This window comes from Homalodisca vitripennis, chromosome 6 (assembly GCF_021130785.1).
Source record: "Homalodisca vitripennis isolate AUS2020 chromosome 6, UT_GWSS_2.1, whole genome shotgun sequence".
Taxonomy (NCBI): Eukaryota; Metazoa; Arthropoda; class Insecta; order Hemiptera; family Cicadellidae; genus Homalodisca; species Homalodisca vitripennis.
The window spans coordinates 98,854,778-98,880,306 of NC_060212.1; the positions used below are offsets into that span (position 1 = coordinate 98,854,778).

The following is a 25,529-nucleotide window of genomic DNA, read 5'->3' on the forward strand; positions in this document are numbered from 1 at the left end:
GAACGAACTGACTTAATGGCCTTGAACATTTGCACGAAGCTTAATTTCTGTATCGGTATCGCCAAATGGGCACCATTGGATTTAGCTGAGCGTTAGCAAATATTTTTATATTGGTCCATCGTTAACCATAATGGTAACTAGAGACTAACACGTGTAGTGAGGTTACTTTGTACGCTTGGTAGGTAAAACGTTAATTGCGTTTTTCCGGTTCTTCAGTACTCGTCATATCGGTTAATTATTAATTTATTAGACTAGATAAGAGTTTAATGATGGTGCATGTCTTGCCCATAGGATTTGACTGAACGTCAGGAAAGCCTCAACTCATGGTGACACTCGAGAATGAATTGTGCTATAAAACTTGACATTTAGTATAAGCTTAGCTACAACCAAGGGTTTTGAGAAAATTTTCCTTTTGTGTGTCTCCTTGTTTTCACTTTATATCTTAAAAACAAATTAAACTGCGAACTTTGCATGTTAGGCCTATCTTCATTTATACATAGGCAACGTCGTTTTTGGTAGTGAGTATGTCTGTGGATTTGGCTGAGCGTTAGCGTAGCCTAATTATCGGCAAGAAAGAATCTGTGGACTTTAAATTTCTGTAGAAAATCCATTTCTATATAGAAAAGAATGAGTTTTCCATGATGCACCGTTATGATGCACTTTCATCCGTCGGATTTGGCTGGGCGTCAGTGAAGCCTATCACCCAGTTGGCTGATATAATTCCTCTTCATATGCCTGTGGGCCGTCTGCCCGCAACATACTCGAAAACTCCCCTGTCCGTCTGTCTCGAGCATGCAAGACTTAATACTTTCTGCATCCAAATTGACGTGACTTGTGTTCCTGGTGTACTCCCCCTACCTTGTTATCACAGTAAGTCGGAGTGACTCTCTACAGTCGACCATTGTTAGCTAGAGCCATTCATGGGTCCGTGCGGTTCTGTAGGAATAAACATCTCGCACTGTTTGAAGTGAATGGATATTGCGCACCGCTATTTGTTAGCGCACTGTATCGCTGAATAGACTGACCACACGCTGTATTGTTCATCCATTTAATATCCTGTATAGTCTTTATAATCCCCTCCCTTTCTTCCGTAGCTGACATTGTTCAACTAATCTGCAACTCCATGCACCTTTGATGATGGTCTCTGGAATTCATTTGATTGATTTTCACGTATATTGTATATATAATATATATAGTATATATATATATATATATACAGTATATATATATATATATATATATATATATATATATATATATATATATATATATATATATCGTTATCATTTGTTTTAAAATGTTTTAATACTAATCGTCTAAATGTACATTTTAAATACTTGTTAACAACTAAAATCTAGTTCTTTAAATAAATTTCGTGTTTAAATAGTGTTTAAGAGACATGGTATTAGGATATTAAGTTTGAGAACAGTCGGTTAAAAGAATTTATAAACACTTTTATGTTTAAAAATTGTGGTTTAAAATAAAATATCCAGGATTGACCTGATGGTACATATATATGATGGAAACATTGAAATGCCAGATCCCCTGCACCTGTCGGCGAAGCGGGTCAGTAGTCAGCCCTGATCGGTGCATTAACTGTAAATCGATACCCAAGTGATAACCCGTGTTTAATGTGGCCGCTGTGTTATCTGCTCCATGTGCTGGATGTGTCACACAGGCTCGTCTACCTCGCTACGTTTATCCAGAACAATCGTAACCTAAGTGTGTATATATACACTAATGCACATGACACGCACACTGCCAAGTACCTAATACAGCAGTTGTACGCGTGGTTTGTCCACACTAGGCTGTGAAGTATCGGACAACAACGTTGCAGAAGCGCAACTTGTGACTCAGTTGGCACGCTGCAGACAGGTGTGTAGTTGTGGCAGACTATGCCAAGTGAGTCACTCGAAGGAAAAAGAAGACATCGCTAAAATTATTCATTCATCGCAGAGATTCGGAATGTTGGCCCGGGACAGTCTGTAGTATTTGTAGTAAAGTTTAAAGTGTAATTTCCGTTATAAGATTGAATTAGACAAGCACGACAGAAAATTAGAATAAACTAATCATCCGATATTCTACTCACTCGGTAGAATACGCGTACAATTCATGAAACATCTAAGACAAAATGACATACATAATAACTATTTGTGTCCGCCATACTTTTTAGATACTACACACTAAGTTTGAAAAATATATTTAATAGGATCTTAAGACATAAATTAATTTCTCAAGTACGATTAGAACTAAAAGCTAGCTCTGAGGCAGAGAAAGAATGTTTGATGTATAATGATCAAGCGGCGGTGTTAACAATTTATTACAGAAACGATTTTCGTTGCACGCAATGGCGCGGCGTTTCAACACGCAAACCCTAGAGACAGAGAGAGATAGGTCAGGTCCAGTGTAGTCTCTGGAACTGTGAGTGTGAGAGTGAGAGGGAGGGAGAGAGAGCCGCTTACCTGTGCACCAGAGTTTCGCTCTAGCTGTAAGCTACAGTAGGTGATGAGTGTGTCCGGGTCGTCTGTATAGGAACGGTGTGGCGCAAGGCAGGAAGCGTTGGCAGATAACGATCATTAGATGGTAAAGTCGGTAATTAATAGTGGCCGGCGGCTGTGCCCGTTATTAGTGGCCACTCTGGGGTCAGTGGGTCTACGGTTTCAACAGTAGCCAGCTCATCTCAGTGACGTCTTTTGCATTCTGCACCAGTCACAACTATATTAATAAAATCTTTACACAAGCTTGATAGATCCCTGCACTGTAATGGGGTTTTTATACATAAATATTAAAGATTTGTTGTTCCTCTGAAACTGTTTATAATTACTCAGCGAGATAATAAAGAGAGTTACCTTAATCTTGCTTGGCACCTTGTTCTATATGATAAGCGGCGCTGCCACACTAAACTTTGTCAACTCGGCGGGACTGAACAGCGGCAGTAGAGAAGCAAACTTTGATGGATTTCTAATTTTTGCAATATAAACTTTTACTTTTATCTTTATGAAGTACTTGTGCCGCTATTAAGTAGCTTATGCTCCCGCCAAGTATATTCCAATATAGTATCTTTTAGAAGTAGCAAGTTTTACATTTTTACAGATAGAAATGAGTGAGTTTTTAAATGACATATTATTGTTTCTTTTATGTGGAAGCATTTGTAGAAAGAGTGAATATTTTCAGTCCTGCCAATGCTGGACCTGATTACATTATAAATTAATTATGGCACTGTGATCATTAAGTGTAGTGCGTTAGTAGCTGACTTTGATTGTTTTGTTTCAGCCTACCAAACTGAACGTTCACAAGAATGACTCGGAAAGCTGGGACTACACCAGTCCTCCTGCCGGTGAGCTCACTATTATAGTCTACTGTAGATTAAGTAACAACACACACAGTCTACATTTTTTTACCGAACCAGTTGTGAGTGTAACCATTGTCTGGGAACACTCGTCTACTTGTGACAATTCTGTTCTGGTTTAAACGGATCCATTTATTCGTTTATTGGGCCCAGTCTCATTCCTGACTCCGGTAACAAATGAATGGGGTATAAATAAGCGTGGCCTGTAACGCGTGTTGCGTCCACGCTATATCCAGCTGGCCAGTGCTCGCGCCAACAGTTTTCATAATTACGGTGTTTTCCTATTGCCTTCTGCCCTGATAACGACCGATGTAGCCGCCTCCCACCACCCTCACGTGTTCCCACAGCCAAATATTTACACTTGTAAATAGAGGAGCGGCGTCAACAAATACCGATCTTACCGTGTTGCGAAGTTTTAAGGTTAATTTATTTGTGTAAACGTCGGGTCCGGTAAACGCCCAACTACCGCTGGTTAATTTTACATGGAATTCCTCATCTGTGTATAAAATAGCGAGCTGTACAGACATACTTCAGTCCGATGAAGTTAAATTTGTAAAATAAACTGTATTTAAGGTTTTTGGTCGGAATATTCCGTCTAGCCATAAGGACGCGATTTCCGCTAGAACAGTTTTGGAAAGAAAAACTTTCCTGCAATTTATCTGATATTGCCTTATCTGCCTTATTTTTGTTGGTTAAGTAACTTTGCTTAACCACATTGTAAATGAGTCACTCTCCCTTACAAATATTTAGTTGTTGTGTGTGAAAGATGTACTTTAAAAGCGTCTCCATATGAATTTTTCCCTGTTGAAACAGACATTGAGATTAAGATAAGTTATCAAATATAGTAAGAATGAATAGTAATTGGTTATGTTACCGTTGATCAATCGAGTTTTTTGTAGAAGCAAATTTAGTGGTTTTCAACGCTCTCAAGGGGACTGAGACATCTCTATACCGCCCATGTTAAATTAGCCATTTCTCGATACCATTTATAAGAAAAATATCAGGCATACAGTTTTAAAGGTTTGCATACGTATAAGTATATTTAGTGATCAGAACAGGATGTTTGAGTAACGCATTCTGTGTGGTTGGATTTTAACTTTTGATTTGAAAAATGTTTAAAATATCAAATATTTGTGTTTTTTTTAAATATTTTTATTGTTAAATAACTTATTATCATTTTCTAGCATACTGAAGACACAACAAAAAAATAAGTGTGTTTGTTGGTTTTGTAAAAACAAATTTAAAGTTAAAATGCTGCTTATAACTTATATTTTATAATATAAGTTGTGCTATAATGTGGGTTATCAAAGTCTGCTTTATACTCAAGAAGCCTTCTCTTCTTATTTCTTCTACATATTGCAGCTTTTCGGTTGAAGCTCTTACTTTACAACTAGGTTCATTCATGGCAGTTATAAGTACAAGGCTCACAACTTTTCGGGTTTCGGCCTAGCTCGCTGCTTGAACCAATATTAGACCTATCAACAGATCCTTCTTCACTTGGAACTAACTTTTTATTTTTATTCAATGGTATTCCGCTATTACCGTATCTATTTATTCTAGTTATTTTTTGTACTTGTCTTACATAAAGAATTACACCGAGACAAGTTATTTTATCAAACAAACATTATATAACCTTCAATACTGTAAACAAGCAGATCAAAGCTACAAGCTATTCAATTGAGTTGCAAAACAAAAAAGCAATGAGCAATCAGGTTGTCCTACCTATGAAATCGGCAACATATCACAAAGTAGACCTAGCAATTCATTATTATATGTTGATATTCCTTTAGAAATTATGTATTTTCTATCCAATATATACAAAACCTCTATTTCTATACAAAACCACAAGTATTGCTCCGATGTAAGGCAGTATTCAATCACAATAGTTGCGTTATTAACCAGTAAATGCGAGTAATGAAGTGTAAGGGGTTGCTGAGTGTTGTAGCGTGCTCTGGGGACCGTGGAATGGCAGCCCACCACATCAGCACATTCACTTTATACCTCTCGCTCCCCCATTCATTGTGTTCCTCCAATCAGCACCGTCAGTATACTCTCGCCATTATAACCCTGTTCCGCTACAGTTTTATAATGTCCAGTATATAACAACAGTGAAGATGAAAAAAAATCATAATTTGTTCGTCAAAGGGCGATTACTCGTGGGTCCGTTAATTTGAGCCGGACGTCGGGCGACATGGCGTTTAATTAAAATGTTTGTCGGCGACAATTTGGCAAGAGCGAATGGCGGCGGTCAGCAGCAGTGAGAGCGAGCGGGATGTCGCCGTCAGCAGTTCACGGTCTCCCCACTTGATTGGGTCCCTGCGTCCCCCCACCTCACCGTATTGTGACGGGTGCAACGTTATCAGATTGTGTGTAACGCCTTTGCCAACTCGCCGGGTGGACGGGATCTAGAACTGTCAATCAACATTTCTCCACTGTCGTGACACAATTGTTACGAGTTGATATTCCTAATCCAACGTGAAATGTCAAAATTCAATTTATTTTATTCTCTATATAATATTCAACAAATCTGAAACTACACAAAGAATTGTATGAAACTATTCTAGAAATGAGTATTACTACTTCAGGAAACTGCGAGAAGTCCGACTGTGGAAATTAAAGAATTTAACCATTTAATAAAACACACATAGTTTAAAATGTCCAAGTGGCTTTATTTCTCGAGGAGAGCTGTTTACAAATTTGGCACCCACTTGTCATGTGGTTGTGTCATATTGAGCTCTACTTGTTGCTCAGTCCATGCTAAATCATTTATACCAAGGTTTCCTCTATATACTGCTATAATATGTAATACTATATATAGTCTATATAATACTATAGAAAAGATAGTTGTGCAATAAAATATTTCCCGTATGTATTGAGTACAGTATTTTGAAAGTTTCCAAATTAAACCAATCTTATGGGCTAGTTTTACATAAGACATCCATACTTAGTTCAAGATATAGTGAACCACAATCGAAATGATAATAATTTATGACATAATTCTTATAAACTTATACTTATGAATTTATTTGATAAACGGGAAAACATTTCGTAGTCTCGTAATTTCTTTCCATAGTTCCTTCAGTCACCGTTTTCTTTTGTTTTTCAAATATTTGTTACAATTATAATGCTAATGTATTTGTCACTGTGATGTGATGTCCCGCGCAGTTCTTTGCAGTAACTAACTAGTCAATTGTCAGTAGAGTCTGTCCGGTTGTTCGACTGAAAGACACCAAATGAAGCTTTGTTGCGGCCGGCCAATCAGTGTTTAACTTTGGCTAGTTAGAGTCGAAACGTTATTTTAGTTGGCGAGCACTAAACATACTGTAGTAGGTGCATTGTATCTATGAAATATGTATTGCAACGAAACTGTTGATATCAAACGCCGGTGAATATTGATGTATTTCCACATTTAACTATGACCTTGAATAACAGGGGCCATTTAATTGACCAATTATAAGGGCTGTAGTATTCCTGTACTTAATACGCCACCAAGTACAGAGTAGACGAGGGTAATTTGTTATTCAAGGAGAGCACCAGAGACAGGCGTGGCGCGGCTCATCTTTAATTAGGACAAAGTTGGCTTTTCATTCATACAGAGGACCCTAGGGGAAGATTCAATTAGGCGCACCTAACACGAGGGTGACCCGCCTCTTCACCAGCCCTGTACTGCCCCACATTACAACACGATTGTTACAAAATAATGTCAGTTGGAAAGTGTACTAATTAATAACGGGAGCTGTTATGAGTGAGGTGGAATGAGAGACAACTCGGGACAGAGAGCAGAATGGTAACACGTAAGCAGTCATAAACTGGCGACACTGGCACGAGACTAAAAGTTTTATATCGAAGCGGCCACCGCATCCCCTCATATGCCAACACTCGACACGGACAGTCTTGAGTAAACTAATCAGGGAATTGTATAACAAGAGTTATGAGTGTGGTGGTATGAGAGACAACTCGGGACAAAGAGCAGAATGGTAACACGTAAGCAGTCATAAACTGGCGACACTGGCACGAGACTAAAAGTTTTATAGTGGAGCGGCCACCGCATCCCCTCATAATGCCAACACTCGACACGGACAGTCTTGTGTAAACTAATCAGGGGATAGTATAACAAGAGTTATGAGTGTGGTGGTACGAGAGACAACTCGGGACAAAGAGCAGAATGGTAACACGTAAGCAGTTAAACTGGCGATACTGGCACGAGACTAAAAGTTTTATAGCGAAGCGGCCACCGCATCCCCTCATAATGCCAACACTCGACACGGACAGTCTTGTGTAAACTAATCAGGGGATAGTATAACAAGAGTTATGAGTGTGGTGGTACGAGAGACAACTCGGGAGAAAGAGCAGAATGGTAACACGTAAGCAGTTAAACTGGCGATACTGGCACGAGACTAAAAGTTTTATAGCGAAGCGGCCACCGCATCCCCTCATAATGCCAACACTCGACACGGACAGTCTTGTGTAAACTAATCAGGGGATAGTATAACAAGAGTTATGAGTGTGGTGGTACGAGAGACAACTCGGGAGAAAGAGCAGAATGGTAACACGTAAGCAGTCATAAACTGGTGACACTGGCACGAGACTAAAAGTTTTATAGTGGAGCGGCCACCGCATCCCCTCATAATGCCAACACTCGACACGGACGTTTGGTTATCCTCTTTTATGCTGTTATTTACAATTATTGGACAAGATTTCAAGATGGAAGCAGTTACATATATGGAAAATAGTTGTTTCCAATCAGGTATTAGGCATCATAGGGCATAACGTAACCCTATATAGAACAATTATGCCATTTACTTCAGAATTCATTTAGTTTATTCATGATTTTTGTCGCAAAGTTCCACATAATGGCAATGTTTCAGATATTAAGAAGTATACAAATTAGTGTATTTGTTGCTATATGATTATTGGATTTTTGTATATGACTAGCAGTTTCCCTGTACCTCGCACGGTTTTCGTAAGCTTTGTCCGTACATGAGCACTTCTGGTTCACTTCTGTTTATAGCCATTGCACAAGTACATGTACTTTATTATGAAGTGGTCTAATACTCAAGTTTTAAGTTCAACCACCAACCAACCAATTTTAAAGACACATATACATCAAAACATAGCGCCCTCAAATAGTGTTTGGCTATGTAATATATGTAACTGTCACGTAATTGCTAATCGTAATAACTGTGGATCGTAAAAATTAACCTACAACATTAATAATACCCCTTCCGTTCCGTAATTCGAATTGACTGTCATACATGAACTCCCTGTTTTTCCGTTTGCGTCGGAAGGTTTTATGTATTGTTTGTTGTTACATTGTTTTAGTTAAAAGCGGCTCTACAAATTTAAATTATTATCTATATTAAACTAATTATCTAACCAATCAATACTTATTTTTAAAGTTTTAAAAATTGACTTCTTTTTTTAACTAAATATTAGCTAGAAACCACAATTAACACTTCCCCAGTAAACACAATACGTTCTACAAGTAAACTGAAAGTTTTGTTGTAACATTCTTCTAGGCTTTTATCATTTTTGGGTTAGCTATAATATTTTGGAATTTCTAATGATGTTAAAGTGAAATATTAATTAAAGAACATTATGCACTATTACTACATACGTAGTTAATAGAACTGACACCTTCACATGCGGCCTCTCAATGTATGTTGTGATTCTACCTGAATGGCTAAGCCGGTCCCCCCACATCCGCAAGAGTTTAGTGGGAATTTGACCAATTCATCACCCTTCAGGTATGGTGACGGATCTCACAATGTTGCACTGATCTGTACATGTTTAACCCAAAAGCTTTTTATATATTAGATATGAATCAGTTGAATTTAAAAATATATAGATATCAGTTCTCAATTTTTTTTATAAACGATTAATCTCGATCTGAATATAAGATGGTGTAGCAGAAGGCACTAGAACTAGAGTAGTGTTTAATTAACGATAAATACCTTATACTCAGAGCCTGACTTTGTAGACTCCCTTGGCTAGCGTTTGTTGTATTTTGTAATAATCCTATTATTTTCGTTGTCTAACAACGGTACTCTGTGCAGTTGTTTATATTCTTTGTTTTCTCTTTCAGAAAAAGTGCTTTCTTTTAAATGTTCAAGCTAAAAAAAAAGTATATATATATATATATATATATATATATATATATATATATATATATATATTACCATACCATATTGAACTGTCGTGTTTTTAAATAGAGGGACTGTGATTGTACTATGGACCAATGGAAAGAGCCAAAATTTGATCGGGCGGTGATTGAAGCCCAGTTAAAACAATACAAGCAGGAAACCAACGTAAGGGTCTGGTAGGGTTTGTGCAGGGGGTTTACAGTTATTAATCAGGTTTGCTGTTATCTGATTAGACGTGTGGTTAAATTATTCATGATACCGTATCAGAGTAATAGGTATGCGTGTGTGTAGACTTCAGTTCTAAGTTGAATGAGAACATATAGTGCATAATCGGAAACTAACATTTGCTTATATTGTTACTTTAAAATGCAATGAATAAATAAAAAAAAATATGCTTTTTGTCTAATCGATAGGCCTACATAGTACAAAAAGTAATTTGTTATATAAATAATAACAACCTAATGAGCAATAGAAAGATTTCGATTGATAAGTTCAACCTAAACACTTAGATTGTAAACTGTCAAAAATAGTACTTTGTGTTCATACTTAACTTGCCCTGTTTACAACTTGAACTTATTACACATTGCATTTACTTTTGCCTTTGTTACCTTGTTTTGTATCAAATATATGTAATGCATCCAATTCTCTCACTTTGGCACAGATATTCACAGCAAATTGTTCGTGACCTACACGAAAGCTGCTGCAGATAGCTGCAATACAATTAGTTATTAAAATTGAACAACCGGCAGCAGAAGCCCCAAAGAGCGCTCACAGAACGGCTTAGCCTCACTTTATAATTACTTTGCGATGATAAATTGCTCCAGAGCTCGTGGTGAACTCTTTACCGTCAATACTCGTGCGCTGCGTGGCACGGCGCCCAATGTTGTATCATGATGTTTGATGATTGCTGTTTGTACAGAGCAATCTGCGCGGCATCCGGTGTGTATAATATAGGAGTTGTCTCGACTCGATTAACCGCGATGTTTCACACTTGTATATTAGTTGTTGGACGGATTAGTCTCACTTTATAATTACTTTGCGATAATAAATTGCTCCAGAGCTTGTGGTGAACTCTTTACCGTCAATACTCGTGTGCGGTGTGGCACGGCGCCCAATCATGACGTGTATCATGGTGTTTGTTGATTGCTGTTTGTACAGAGCAATCTGTGCGGCATCCGGTGTGTATAATATAGGAGTTGTCTCGACTCGATTAACCGCGATGTTTCACACTTGTATATTAGTTGTTGGACGGATTAGTCTCACTTTATAATTACTTTGCGATAATAAATTGCTCCAGAGCTTGTGGTGAACTCTTTACCGTCAATACTCGTGTGCGGTGTGGCACGGCGCCCAATCATGACGTGTATCATGGTGTTTGTTGATTGCTGTTTGTACAGAGCAATCTGTGCGGCATCCGGTGTGTATAATATAGGAGCTATCTCGACTCGATTAACCGCGATGTTTCACACTTGTATATTAGTTGTTGGACGGATTAGTCTCACTTTATAATTACTTTGCGATAATAAATTGCTCCAGAGCTCGTGGTGAACTCTTTACCGTCAATACTCGTGTGCGGTGTGGCACGGCGCCCAATCATGTTGTATCATGATGTTTGTTGATTGCTGTTTGTACAGAGCAATCTGTGCGGCATCCGGTGTGTATAATATAGGAGTTGTCTCGACTCGATTAACCGCGATGTTTCACACTTGTATATTAGTTGTTGGACGGATTAGTCTCACTTTATAATTACTTTGCGATAATAAATTGCTCCAGAGCTCGTGGTGAACTCTTTACCGTCAATACTCGTGTGCGGTGTGGCACGGCGCCCAATCATGTTGTATCATGATGTTTGTTGATTGCTGTTTGTACAGAGCAATCTGTGCGGCATCCGGTGTGTATAATATAGGAGTTGTCTCGACTCGATTAACCGCGATGTTTCACACTTGTATATTAGTTGTTGGACGGATTAGTCTCACTTTATAATTACTTTGCGATAATAAATTGCTCCAGAGCTCGTGGTGAACTCTTTACCGTCAATACTCGTGTGCGGTGTGGCACGGCGCCCAATCATGACGTGTATCATGGTGTTTGTTGATTGCTGTTTGTACAGAGCAATCTGTGCGGCATCCGGTGTGTATAATATATTAGCTATCTCGACTCGATTAACCGCGATGTGTCACACTAGTGTATATTCGCCATTGCAACAGCATGAAGTTTTGCAGACCATACCGGGCTGTTTGTATTTTATGTGTCAAAACCACTATGTGTGAGTTTTGCTGTATGTGATTGTGCAAACTCACTTGCTGTAGGTCACTGACAATAGTGAAAATTTGTTATTGCACTTAACGTATGTTAACTATAAAATACACAAGATGTAATTAAACATTCGAATATATAATTCATTACAAGTTAAACAAAGCACTTACAGACTTATTCTGTTCTTTTGTATCATGACATACATTACCTTATTAGTAATTGATAGTACAGTAAAGTCAATGTGTTCCAGTAAGAAGATCCCAGTAGACAGTAATCTGTCACCTCAACTCGTACCATGGCGTTATCTTTCTTGATATAGAACACACGATATCATTTTGACCCCTTCAACAATTCGGATTCAATTGTTCTTGCATTGTTATGATCTGCTTCTAAATCGAGCTGAACCGTATTCTGTATTATTTTGTTAGCGTTAATGTGTCCGAAGGGATGAACTTTGTACGGGCGCCCGGGCCAGTAACAAGGAGCCTAGCGCCAGACGTGTGACGGCGTGTTCTGTCCTGCCGGCCGCCGCTGTGCTTCACGATCGATCCAGCCCCGCCGCCCCAGCACACGCTACCGCTACCTCTCGTTATTTATTTGTTTTCCACTTGTTGGTTTCCAAAATAATACCTGTAAATCTCTCTTCTGCCAGTGGCTAAGTGACTTCACTCCTCGTGAAACACTAACATTGTTTTGATAATGTTTCGATCATTTAATGTACGATTCGAACCTTGTACCTTGTTTTTATGAATGGTTTTATACTTCATACTACGGCAAATAATATATGGGAGTCACCATAATAATAAGTAGATTCAAAGAGAACTTTATCTCTCGTATAACATTGTTGAATTTGTGATACTTAAATGTTAACCAAATTAGAGATAGAATTGCAAAAAGTAACTGACGTTAGTAAGGTTATGAATTAAATTTATGGGTTATTCTTTTTTTATTATTTAACAGATCTCATAAATTGTCAAAATATAAACATACATTAATAATGTATTTTCATAGTAAGTCTTAAAAAAATTGCTATATATACATAGCAATATGTATAATACAATATAAATAAACCTTTTAACACTTTTTGTAAACTTGTATTTTTGTTACTATGTACATTTCGAAATCTGTGATTTCATCTTCAGGTACAAAGGTTAAGTTATGAAAATAAATAATTAAAACCATAAAAATAAATAATGAAAAAACACATGACAAATTGGTTTTAATTATTTATTTTCATAACTTAACCTTTGTACCTGAAGATGAAATCACAGATTTCGAAATGTACATAGTAACAAAAATAAAAGTTTACAAAAAGTGTTAAAAGGTTTATTTATATTGTATTATACATATTTATAAAACACTTTTCAAGGCTACATCTCTTACATAGCAATATTGTTTAAGACTTACTATGAAAATAGATTTTATATATATAAGGAAAACAGAATAAATTAAACATAAAAATTGTCAATTGTCAATGCAATTCAATCTCAAAATATATATTATTTAAAATTATAACTAATCACTATTAGTATTATTTTTTTAAATACATACATTGGCTGCATAGCCAACTATTTAAAACCCAACACATAAGAAACCTATGTCACACAAATTTCCTGTGGCAACACAGGTTTAGTGTGGGAATCAAAACAAAGCTCGGTTTCTGAGTAAATTAATTAGTGATATAATAATGGACAAAGTGGATTTATACTTTGACACATAGTAACAAAGCGGAGAGGGGGGGAGTATTATGTGAGCTTTTATTTCCATATAATGCTGAGTGGGTTAAACCATAGAGAGAGGCAGCGGCAGTGTCAGAGAGTAAGCTTGTTTCTGCTCAGCTCGGATTTTGTGTTTTATCCTGACAAGCAAGTGGAGACTGGTTGTTTCTCGGGGGACTCTGTCGCATTACCGAATCTCTGTTGTATTTTATTTTATTATCGTAGCCTGGTTGAAAGCAGGGGACATCCTGCTTATTGCAATCATACTTATGGTTGGAAAATATTTTCATATTATGTTTGTTATCAATAATCCTCAGCTCCCTAGATTAGACCTGCATACACACTGGTAGCATAATCACCTGGCAAGTGAGTGGCTTGATTAAAGTCTAAGTTTGCCTATTGTTGGCTATAAAAGTCTAATGTATATTAAAGTCAATTGACACATATTTTGTCTGAACACCAAATAATTTAATCACAAAAGATGAGAGGTCTGTGATGTAATCGTGTAAATAATGGCAAATGAGAGATCCAAGTTCAAGTCCTAAATAATTTTTATTTGTGAAAACAACTGCATTAAATTTAAATTATTTAGACCAAGCTTAGAAACTTGTTTATACCGTTGATAATACATTTTTTTCACAGATAGCCAGACTAATTTAATAAATATTGTAGAGCAGAATGAGTTTTGAAATCTTGGGTATTTGCATTGATGTAGAAGAATACATTATTTATCAGGTGTGAATTTTATTTACGGTACTATATAAAACAACTACTCAATAAAAGTAACCTAATTACTACTCAATAAAAGTAACCTAATTATTGGTAGCCATCTCTCACTGGCCTGTATATATATTGGAAGTGCTGATTATAGTCTCTGATGGGCAATGTATAGAGATTTGAACAAAATATGTTTATTTAGTTATCTGTCATACACCCAAGCAATGTAGAGAAAAAAATGAAAAGGTACATAATAATATCTCATGTCTGTATTCTCAAGTCATTCATATATTTGTTGATATTAGGAAAGGTTTGTAGAGTTTGGAAAAGTATATTCTTGTATGATACAAGGGTCATTCAATAAGCAACGAGACAAATTACTACTGTTCAAAAACAGTTTATACAAACAGTACATAACGTTGGTTACTTTTCAAAATAGTGTCCAGCAACATTTCTACACTTGTCCCATCTTTCTTCTAATTTGTAAATGCTTTTGGCATACAATTTTTTGGGTCGGTATTGAAGACACTTTTGCACCTGATTTTGACCTCTTTATTAGATTGAAAATGTTTCCCTCGTAGACCCTTTTTAAGGGGTCCAAACAGATTGAAGTCTGATGGGGAGAGGCCAGGGCTGTAAGGGTGATGTGGAAGGATCTCCCACCCAGTTCTGAAAGTTTTATTTTGTTAACTGTGACGTATGTGGACGTCCATGGTGCGTTCGTTTTTGAATGGCAGGTCTTATCTTGTTTTCCAACATGTCCCTGAACTGGCTGTTGGTTGTTCTTTGGCTTTCAGTAAAATTACAATAAATTGGCCCCTGAAAATGTCAAAATGCTGTAAGCATGACTTTACCAGCAGACGGCTGTCCTGAATTTTTTGCAAGTGGGAATATTTCTATCCTTCTCACCTTCCGCGATGGTACAATTCTTGTGGGGACTCCCAAATTTCAACTGTGTAAATTTGAAGCTATGTTTTAAAAAATGTTATTGAACAGGTGATCATATGTCATTGCAAGGTTGCCAACGTTATGTCCTGAAAGTTTCACATGGATCAATTCAGCTTTTTTTGGGCAGTAGTAATTTGTCTTGTTACTTATTGAATGACCCTCGTATCAATACAATCGCTATAATAAATCTCTAAATGGTTGCAACCAAGTCTGGCTCAATCTTGAGTTTTAAGCCATATTACCTCATTTAAAGTGCCACAATGCTGGAGCACAATGAAGTGCTCTCCTTTTTCATATTAATTTATGAAAATTTGATTTTTTCACAATTTAAACTAGCATATTCATTTAAATAGCTCAATTTTTTGAGCTTTATACTGTCTAGTGAGCCAAAATAAAGGCTCAAGATGGTTTTTTTTAAAATTTTTAAATCCACTTGTAGTTCTGTATTTATTTATTTATCTTATTGTAAGATTTCAGAATCGTTTGTTTTCTATTGATACTGATATTACACATACGGTATTGATATTAGCAGGGTAGCATTCAAACAATTGTCGTATTGTCTTTTAAAACTATTAATAAATTCACTGTACATATGAAATCTTCCAATTGTTTCTAAGAGATTATTATAGATAAAAAATACGGGTTGATTGAGAACTTTTATTTTTATTAAAGTTGGTTCCATATAATGCTGATATAATTTTAACACCATGTTATAAACTTCTATGTCTATATTACTGATTAATAGTATGTAGATAATAATAATAATAATAATAATAATTATTATTATTATTATTATCTACTGTTGTCCTGTCATAACACACTAATATTTTAGAACTTAACATTGAGATAAAACTGATTAGCGCTTAACAGTCCTGGGCAGGACTTTCAGACCCCCTTCTTCTGTGAGCTATTCCTTACTCCGCAGACTCTCATTAGGTTATAGATCCTCCATGTCTATGCTAGAATGCTAGAAATGGAGCACTGAGTAGAAGTATAAACTTTACTGCATAGTAAAACATATTAATTACTTTTTAAGTGAAGTAGACACAAGTTAAACCAAACATGATAATGTAATTATGGGAGAAGCTGTTACAGTATTATGATTTTTAAACCTGCAAAGCAAGCATGATAAAATTTGGTGTATGTAAGTTTTAGGTGTACCATTTACTAAATTCTTGCAGGTATCATTTGTTCCATTTGTTTATTAAAGATGTAGTATTAGGAATATAACTGTATGTAATAACACATTTCTATTATTAAGTTCAGATATTGTTATAAGTTGTGTATTTTTTCATTAGTTCAGTGTTCTTAGTTATTATAAACTTTTTCATTTACATATTTGAAATACATAAACACGGTGGTCATCTTAGGGATGGTACAACATATGCTAGTATATATATATATATATATATACATTGTATTTATATTCACTTTTATATTTTACCCTTTCTCTTATGAACAGAATAAATTAGTTAATGATAGGCAATATCATACTACAGAAAAATAATATGTAAATGGAAAAGTTGCTTTTTGTAGTTAATATTAAGTAGAACATCCTTGAGGGTGACAGAACAGTGGAGAAGACAAGACACAACACGTACCCACGCACGCATGCACCCGCGCACGCTCGCACAAGGCACACATGCAAGGTATGTAACACGAACAAGAAGACGAGACAAGAACACACATGCATTCCACACTCGCTGTCCACAAGTGGCTGCCATTCTGACACGAATGCACACAGACAAACGAACCGCAAAAAGATTATTGGCTAAATAAAATAGCGCTTTCCCAGACAAAGTTTCAAAATTAAGAGATCTGAACACATGATGTGGTGACAAGAGAGGATTGACGCGAGGGACTGTTTGTCTATGTGCAGGACCTGTCATGGCTGCCAACTTTGCCCAACGTTCCACCCTCGCCCTCGCCATCCTCGCCAACCAACGCCCACTCACCAGGTAACACCCTCTAGTTTACTATAGTTATACTTGTCTGTTCTTACTTGTCCAGGGAGTTCCAGGTTTCCAGTCGCTTTTTCAAAATCTAAATATTTATTTGCACCCTATTTTATGCAGATATGGTTTATAACGTTTTACCATATCATGGAATTTTTTGTGATGACTTCGAATTAAAACTGCTATAATTTTTCTTGTTTCACTTTTGCAGGTAACAATCTATAAATGTAATAACTTATTAAAATGTTGTACATCTTTAAAATTAAAACATATGTATTAACAAGTATTGTTTTTAAGATGAGTTTATAAATTTTATTTCTCAAATTTAATCAAAATCAGACCAATTTTAAATTTTGCGTTACTGTTTTAATTACATTACTTGTTTCATAATAGTCAAAAGCTTCATAATTTCAACATTCTGTTTGTATAAAACCTTGGTTTTTGGATGATAAACTAAAACAAAATCAAATGATAATTTGGATCTATATATTAAATTAATCAGTTTATCAACTTTTCTCAATTTCTGTTTGGTAATTATTACTTAACATGGATGGTCAATTCTCTAAAAACAACTCTTTAGCTCTGGTGGTCAACACTTCTCCTGTACCACTGTACTTCTAGTATGGTAGAATGTAATCACACTATCACCCAGTTGTACTGGACGAGTAAGATTAATTAAGATTTATGCTGTTTTAACTATTGTATTTGTCTGTCATTGTACACTCTGTTGCGTTTACACAAACCTCATGGGTTACAAGTAAGTATTTAAGTGAATAATGGTGAATATCAGATAACCTGTTCTTTTAAATAGTGCAATCGATTTTGAATTTAGAAGATATTTTATGTAAAATTCAATCTCATTTAAGATGAGTTCTCTGAATACATAAAAAGTAGAAATTTTGGTATCAATCCAAATTTCTTTTATGTGTGAAAACATAATTTCCTAATTTTCTTTTTAATACAAAAATTAAAAACACGTCATGTTTTAAACATATACTTAATTGAAACCTATGATTTTTTAAAATTGATAAATGAATAAAAAGTCACTCTCTGAAGCTATAACTCCTGTACAAATGTCACTTTTTTATCTTCAGCCATTTTTATTTGGGCCTGGTTGTAAAATTGCCCAAATTTTCTACTTTAAATAACCAGAGAAGATACCATTTCCAAATACCTGTTGAGTGGTCAAAACAGATCTTTCTACCTTTCCTGTGTTCAGGGAAGTTATCTTAAATGGCAATGAATATAACATAAAATAAGATTTTCAAACCTAAAATCGATTGCATTATTTGAAGTTAATTGAATTGGTTAAATCGCTTCAATTATCTTTACAAATAAATAAACCAAGAAGAATGTTTAGACAATATTTACTAAATTACATTCATGTACCACCAATTCCTTGGCAAAAAAGCACAGTCTATTTTGTTGTACATAAGTTTAAAGGTAAGTAAAATAACAAAAAAAACTTATTAATGTACATTTTTTTAAAGCAGCCAAAAATGTGTAGAAAGAAAGAGACGATTTGTATCTAAATTGAGATTCAATATCCCGTACAACAATTGTGATTAATTCAGAGCTGAAACTGCTTGCATCATGTGGTTAGTTCATTGTTCAAGTTTTCACGTAATTGAACAGCTTTTACATTTTTCGTTTTTAGATCTCGAAACTAGAGACAAAAAAATTAAAATATTATAAGACTTTTTCCAATCTTGACTTTGAAATCAAATACAATATGACACTGAAGAGGCTGAAATTAATGCTTTCCTTTTCAGTTGTTTTCTTGAATACAGCGTAGTACATGGTAGTTATTGCTAAATTCAGTGTCACAAGTTGAGGAAAGCAAACACAAAGTATCTCCAAAGCAGTGAGCAGTTTTACAACTTTGTCGTAAACAAGCTCGTAATTTTGTTGGCAAAAGTGTAAAGTACCATAAATATCTTTGTCTCAGACCGATTGGGCTTTCAGAACTTGGTAAGGGCAAAGAGCAGGTCTGGAGAAATTGAGATCTCTACAGTTGTGATTGATACTGTTTTGAGGCAAGTTGGTGAATTTGGTTGTCTTTGTTGTGAGCGAGAGAAATATTCTTATGTACAGTGAAAATATCTATTGTGTTGCATGTGCACTTCATGTGAAATATACCTTTTCTTAACATTTTTTTTCTAAATACACATTTACTAATTACAAGTTGGAAGGATACATACATGCATACATTAGATCAGGAGTTAAAACTTACTTCGTTGTTTATTTTTTTCTATACTACTCCATTTTCTCATTTAAAATAGTAACAAATAGTTAAAGGAATGGCTTGTTCATATATTTTTAGTATATTAATGAATTTAAAACATTGGTAAAATTTAATCCATATCGATAAATGTTAATGTTCCAATGTATTTTAACGAGTGAATCATAACGAGCATCAGTAAACCTTAATTAATATTAAAGAAAATTGCTAACTTTTCCATCTATATTCAAAATATTAAGAATAAGATTTCCGTAGGTTTTACGATGCAAAAACGGAATTTAGCAACATTAGAATGTTAAATTTGGAATGTGAATGTTGAGTTCAGCATCATTTCATCTTCCGCTTAGTGCAGCGTCTGAAATCTGTAGCAGACATAAGTGTTACTGTAGCAGACTTGACTCCTGGAATCTGGAGTCAACACCTGCCTCATGAGATAAAAAAAGGAGTTCAGAATGAACTCTTTGCAATGTTTTGATATCAGAGACATGTAGACTACAAAATCAAGTATAATCTAGATGTTCTTATTGTCTCATCAGGTGCAGTACGATGATTTAGACATGATCCCAAAGCATGGCAGAACAACCGAGTTAACACATAACATAGCTATGGTGGAAAGTGTTAATCCAGTGAGTATTAATTTCAGATGCTTCAATAAGAGGAAAATGAAATGGAACTGAACTCAACATTCACATTGAATTAACCCTCCCCACCATAACTACGTTATGTGTAGAAATTTAGAAATTGTGGTGATGAAAAGCACTAAATAACGGTTTGGATATTTTGAAATCTATGAGTACAGTTTTTAAGTGTAGGTTCAAGGGTGGAGCAGAATGCCAGTACGGCATGTAATGAAGTGTAAATAACTAAACTCATTTCGGAGAGAACAGGTAGTTGTTTACCATTACGGGGGGGCGCCTGTGGACTCAAAGGAAGCTTAAGATAATGTGGTAGAGTTGGCGATGAGAATGGGAGGGGGTGGAGTAGGGGGGATTATAACAAATAATGAGAGGTAGGTTACAACTCATTCCACACATTTGTCAATTAATCCAACTCGAGCCGAGCATGGAAACTCCTTACAATAAAGCAAAAACATCTGATCATTTATCTTGCTGATAATTAATCACCAATTAATTGTTATTTTACTAACGAATAAATGTTTGTGTAAAATCTCTATTATTTCGTAGAGAGTGGGGAGATGTGTTTCTCACATAAGTGGTAATGATTACAGTCAGATATTAATGGATATTGAAGGTGGGTCGGATTGCATGGCACATGGTAGTTAACAGAGAACCCCCTCCCCCCACTTGTTACATGCGTCGTTTGTAACATTTTACCTAATCAATTTTCTCCTCCGTTATTACCATATTGTAGTTTTATAGGCAAGGCATGTTGGTTTTTATTACAATAAATTATGTTATGATTTATTATAGTAAATAATGCAACTGTGAAAAGTTGGTACTAAAGCCTGGAATGTACAATAAAGCATTATTCTATATAAGATTGTTGAGGTCTTGACAAGTTGAAGCAGATGGTGATTGTTGAAATTTTTTTTCGATTTTGTCCTGTTAAAACATGAACCTGAGAAATTGCACTTAGTCCTTAGAAGGACCTGTGTGCTGCTTCGGGAGTGATATTTTGGATGAGTGAGGTTGGAGGTAGGGGCCGCCTCCTGTTGAGATCTATGAGGAAGGGTTTTGGATATTAATTTCAGTGCAAAATATATGAACGAGTACACCCATCTATGATTAGATGGAGTTCATTAGTTAAATCAAGATATAGACTTTGTGCTACATGATCAACATGATATTGCTGACATTAAATTCACTGAATGTCAAGGTAGTTCTTATGTCTGCAACACTGGCCACTTAGGAACCTACCAACTCCAACAGTCATTCCCGCAGTAGATCAGACCTATCGATCCACCCGTGCTACATATCTCGCCATTTATGGTTAGGGATGTGCCGCTCCTGGACATTCATAGGGTTGCCCAGATTTAAGTGACACAACAGTTTTTGCTGTACCCAGTGTAGGTCCGACCGGAAGTAAACCCTCTCAGGGAGTGGACAATCTTAATTAAATGAGTGTATGTGACAGCATGTAAGCTCATTGACACAGGCCAGCAGTCAAGCAGGTAACTTGATGCAAGTAGTCTGACGCAGGTAATGTGACCATGTCCCGTCATCATGTAGCCTCTGGGTGTGACAACAATACCATGGAAGGTTAGCCACATTTTGTCAGGTCCACAGGATTGAGCTTGGATTTTATCAAATCGAATCAAAGAAAACAAATCGGTAGAGTGCAACATACGTGGTCCTAAAAATTGGTACAGTTACACACAGGACAAGAATCTGCGATCAGACCCAAAGTAACACATCCTAGATCATTAACAATATAAAAACCAGAAGTGTTGCAGTATCATTCTCTGCATATAACACAACACCAGGAAACTGTATTTACTAGATACATATTTAATAACCTCAGAATCAATGAAGCAGGTCAAAAAACATCTGATTTAATACTTAACTGTTCAGATAATGTGAGCAATGCCTTGCTGTACTGCTGGTGTGTCCATATAGATTAAAAAATGAATTTAAAATAGTAAAAGTTAGTCAGTGGGGCTTTATATAATATATGTACACAATTCTAAAAGATAAATTAAGTTTTAATTCATTACTGGTATAGATTTTTGTACATTACAGACAGATGTCTTAGTTTTCACATCATAAATTAAGTCTTGGAAATAAATTGAAGTTTGAAAGCAATTTTCTTTTGCCAAGTCTTTTTTTAATTTTTAATTTTAAAATTAAATTACTTGTTGCTAAAGTTTTGCTAAAGCAAAATTTCATTATCACCAACATTTAGGTCTAGTTTGGCGTTTTGTGCTTTGACGAAATTGAAATTCAGTTCACGGATTTCAAAGTGCAATGACAGAACTTTAAGTTTCACCCTTGCTTGCGACGTGTGTGACCCTGTGTTCTACTTGCAGGTAAAGCCCAGGACTCAGCCAACAGACCTGCACCTCTCCTGGCAGATCCGAGGTTCAGTGCTGGACCTCAACCCTACCGTGAGTATCTTGTAATTAAGAGATTTTATGTATTTGAATAGATCTGCTAAAAATATTATTTATAAGTAAAACTAATTTGTTGGTAATTTAATTAAATGTAAAAGTAAAAATCTGTAGTAATATAGATGGAGTTCAAAACTATTTAGAAGTTGGAACCGTCCCCAAGAACAACTCTTTCATCTCTGCCGTTCTGGTGTGGCCTGAAATAATGTGAATCATTTTAATACACATCACATTGCTAAAGTAAAAAACAATTTTTTAATATAAATACCGTGGGATCCAATGTGTATGATGTTGATAAACCAATCTTAACTGTGAACATTTCCAATATTTTTCCAATGACATCTAGTGATCATTCAGACTTCTTTCTTCTCCTCAATATAAGATGAACGCTGGTCTCTAGAGGTTTTTCTCTTACTGTATTTGAATTATTTAACAATTTCTGATACAAATAATATGGTTTCTATTGTTAAAGTTACCAATGAAACGTTAATTTACTTCTACACCGCAGTGTTCCTATTACTGACACACTAATGCCAGCTTTCTGTGATAAACGGATGTTATTGATTAACAATAGTTATAGACATATTCCTACAATGAATAATGTTTGCCCTTAAGTCTATATTCAGCGGATACATACTTTTATTTCATTGCTCTTAGATACTAGAGTATCATAAAAAGGAATTTTAATTCATAATCAAACGTTGAAGTATTTATTTCCTCTGGAGATATATATATCTGATATGAATACACAATTTTTTGTCCATAATTTATTTTGAAGTTTTTTTGTAGTCTTAAGAACGATCTGCTATTTGTTGTTAAAGATCTAAACCTAGACATGCCACAGATACTTTTAAGTAAATGTTTTATAAACAAGCAACATTTGTTTAGTGGTAGAAGCATTGTAATTGAAGTATAATATGTCATTGTACGTCAATGCAAATTATTTATTTACATTAGCTGCAAAAAAAACATTGCACATAAACTACAAATTAATAGGAAGCTATAATAAATACTGTGTATTCTATAAGGAGCCCACATTTGATAAATAATTTTTTTTACATAAAAATCTTGCGGTAGTTGTGGCAATTTTACTTTAGCCCCACAAGAAAAATGTTAAACTTTTGCATTTTGTATCATTATTTTGGGTGATTGAATTAATGTAATATTTTTGGGAGGTATAATTAATATTCATCCAAACGCTTAAATATTTTTATTGGCTATTCAGAAAAAAATCTCTAACTTTTTGTACTTCATTGTTAAAACATTAAAAAAGTATGAACTTTACAAAATAAAAACTAAATAGCGCTTGGATGCGTTAATAAAATATAAAAATGAGATATCTCCGTAACCCTACGATCAGCAATAAGGGTGTGAAAGTGCCCAAGTTTAACATTATTGTTATGGGATACAACTGAAGGTTGTTTAACTACAGTCAGCTCCTGAAATTGTGTAATATATGCCAAGTAGTAAGGTCGACTTATGTAATTGTAGTTGTGTGGAAATGTTGAGAGTGGTAACATGGTGTAAAGTGTAGAGTAAACTCATCTATGATGGATGCAAGCCAGAGGTCGGGGGGCAGGTTTGTGCAGGACACAATGGCAGACTCCGCAACATTTCTCGTAGCTGTTTCATGTCGTATATCACATTGTTTATTCATTACATTTTGCATATGAAGGAGAGGCCCATAATTATACATAGACTCACTGTTACTTCACACTGTTTTGTTCATTCTTAATATATTTAGGTGCTTAGTCCCTTGTGCAGAGTAGTATGTGGTATATGGTTTTATCATATTATTTTAATTCATTCCGAAAAATAAATGATCTTGTTTCTTTAGAAGTAATTGCAACGTAATAATAGAATTCATCAAAGTAAATGAAAATGGAGAACTCCTACAAAAGACATTGCATTTAGAAATCATAATCTGAGTTGCAGGAAATTTACAATGTCTAAAAGAGAAGTTTGGTTTCGGCATCTCAGAAAAGTTGAGGCAACAAGAATTAATTATGTCATAAACCTTGAAAGTAACACTCGAGCGACCCCAGTATTCTCTTGTGGAAAGGCTCTTTGTGTTCCAGCAATGACCTTTAATGCTATACAAACACAGTAATTCATCTTTGTATCATTACTTGTTAGCCTACAATCTAAGTGCTGTATTGTTATTGTATGACACAACCTTACACAAGTAAGTTACATTACCGTACCTCTCAACTGCATGATTATGAACTCTGTGTTCTGTGAAATCTCATATAATTACATTGACATTATTTTGTTTCAAGATGGCGGCCGTCCGAACAATAACATTAAAGGTCAAAAGCCTCCATTTAGCAACTCATTTGGTAAGAACAATAAACATTCACGGTGCTGGGTATTTGGATAAGCCTTCTATTGCTGTCTTTCTCATTTTATTGTCAAATTCTTTCCCTTCAAAGTACATATCTGTCACTGTTCTCGGGTCAAATAAGAAGCAGAGTCACGTTTTAATTAAAAAAACATCTGATTTCATGAAATATACGACTATTAAAATTCACAAGGAGACAAAATTAGTGTGTTTAAAAATTAACTAAGCTAAATAAACTATTCATGTTCTGTAGAATATAACACCAATTTGAATTTAGTGTAACCACTTGATAAGTAATTTATTTTAATTTGCACAGCATTGTTTTGCATGCATGATGTATTAAAAAAACATTTTAGTAATACAAATTATTTGAAAAAATTTCATGGGATTTTCTGGCTTAAAAGTGGTATGTTGAAAGTGTACTCATAACATATGTTACGAGTTTCATGACTGACAGAACCGACTGACTCAAGTATACATTGTGCATGTTATTTATTAAAATGTTATTTGTACTGTAGTGGCATATTTAAAAATTGTTAATTCTGTCTTTGTACATTATGTAACGAGCAATAAATGTAGTGTCTGCTTATCAATTCTGCCGACGTGTTCGGTTGTAACTAAAAATTCTGACACGATTGCCAAGGTGGTGAAGTTCCCTTGGTGGCCATGTCAGATATATTTGGCAGGTAGAGGGTGAATCAGAAGAGACACTGCCAAAACCTGCTGGTAGTCAGCGTAGTGGCTACCTACCTAATCATGTGCACTCACAATCAAACCACTTGGCACCCGAGCA

The 25,529-nt window shown here is 35.4% G+C and overlaps 1 protein-coding gene across 3 annotated transcripts in view; it reads left to right on the forward strand.

Annotated features, from left to right (window-relative positions):
• The window catches only part of LOC124364631 (heterogeneous nuclear ribonucleoprotein L), a 307,173-nt gene that overhangs the window by 267,151 nt on the left and 14,493 nt on the right, over nt 1-25,529 (forward strand). For 2 of the 3 annotated variants that reach the window (XM_046820249.1, XM_046820250.1), the window contains exons 6-8: nt 3,274-3,337; nt 22,315-22,392; nt 24,675-24,734. In XM_046820249.1, coding sequence (XP_046676205.1) covers nt 3,274-3,337; nt 22,315-22,392; nt 24,675-24,734 — 202 coding nt within the window. The remainder of the gene's footprint in view (nt 1-3,273; nt 3,338-22,314; nt 22,393-24,674; nt 24,735-25,529) is intronic. The other variant, XM_046820251.1, reaches the window with a different exon arrangement.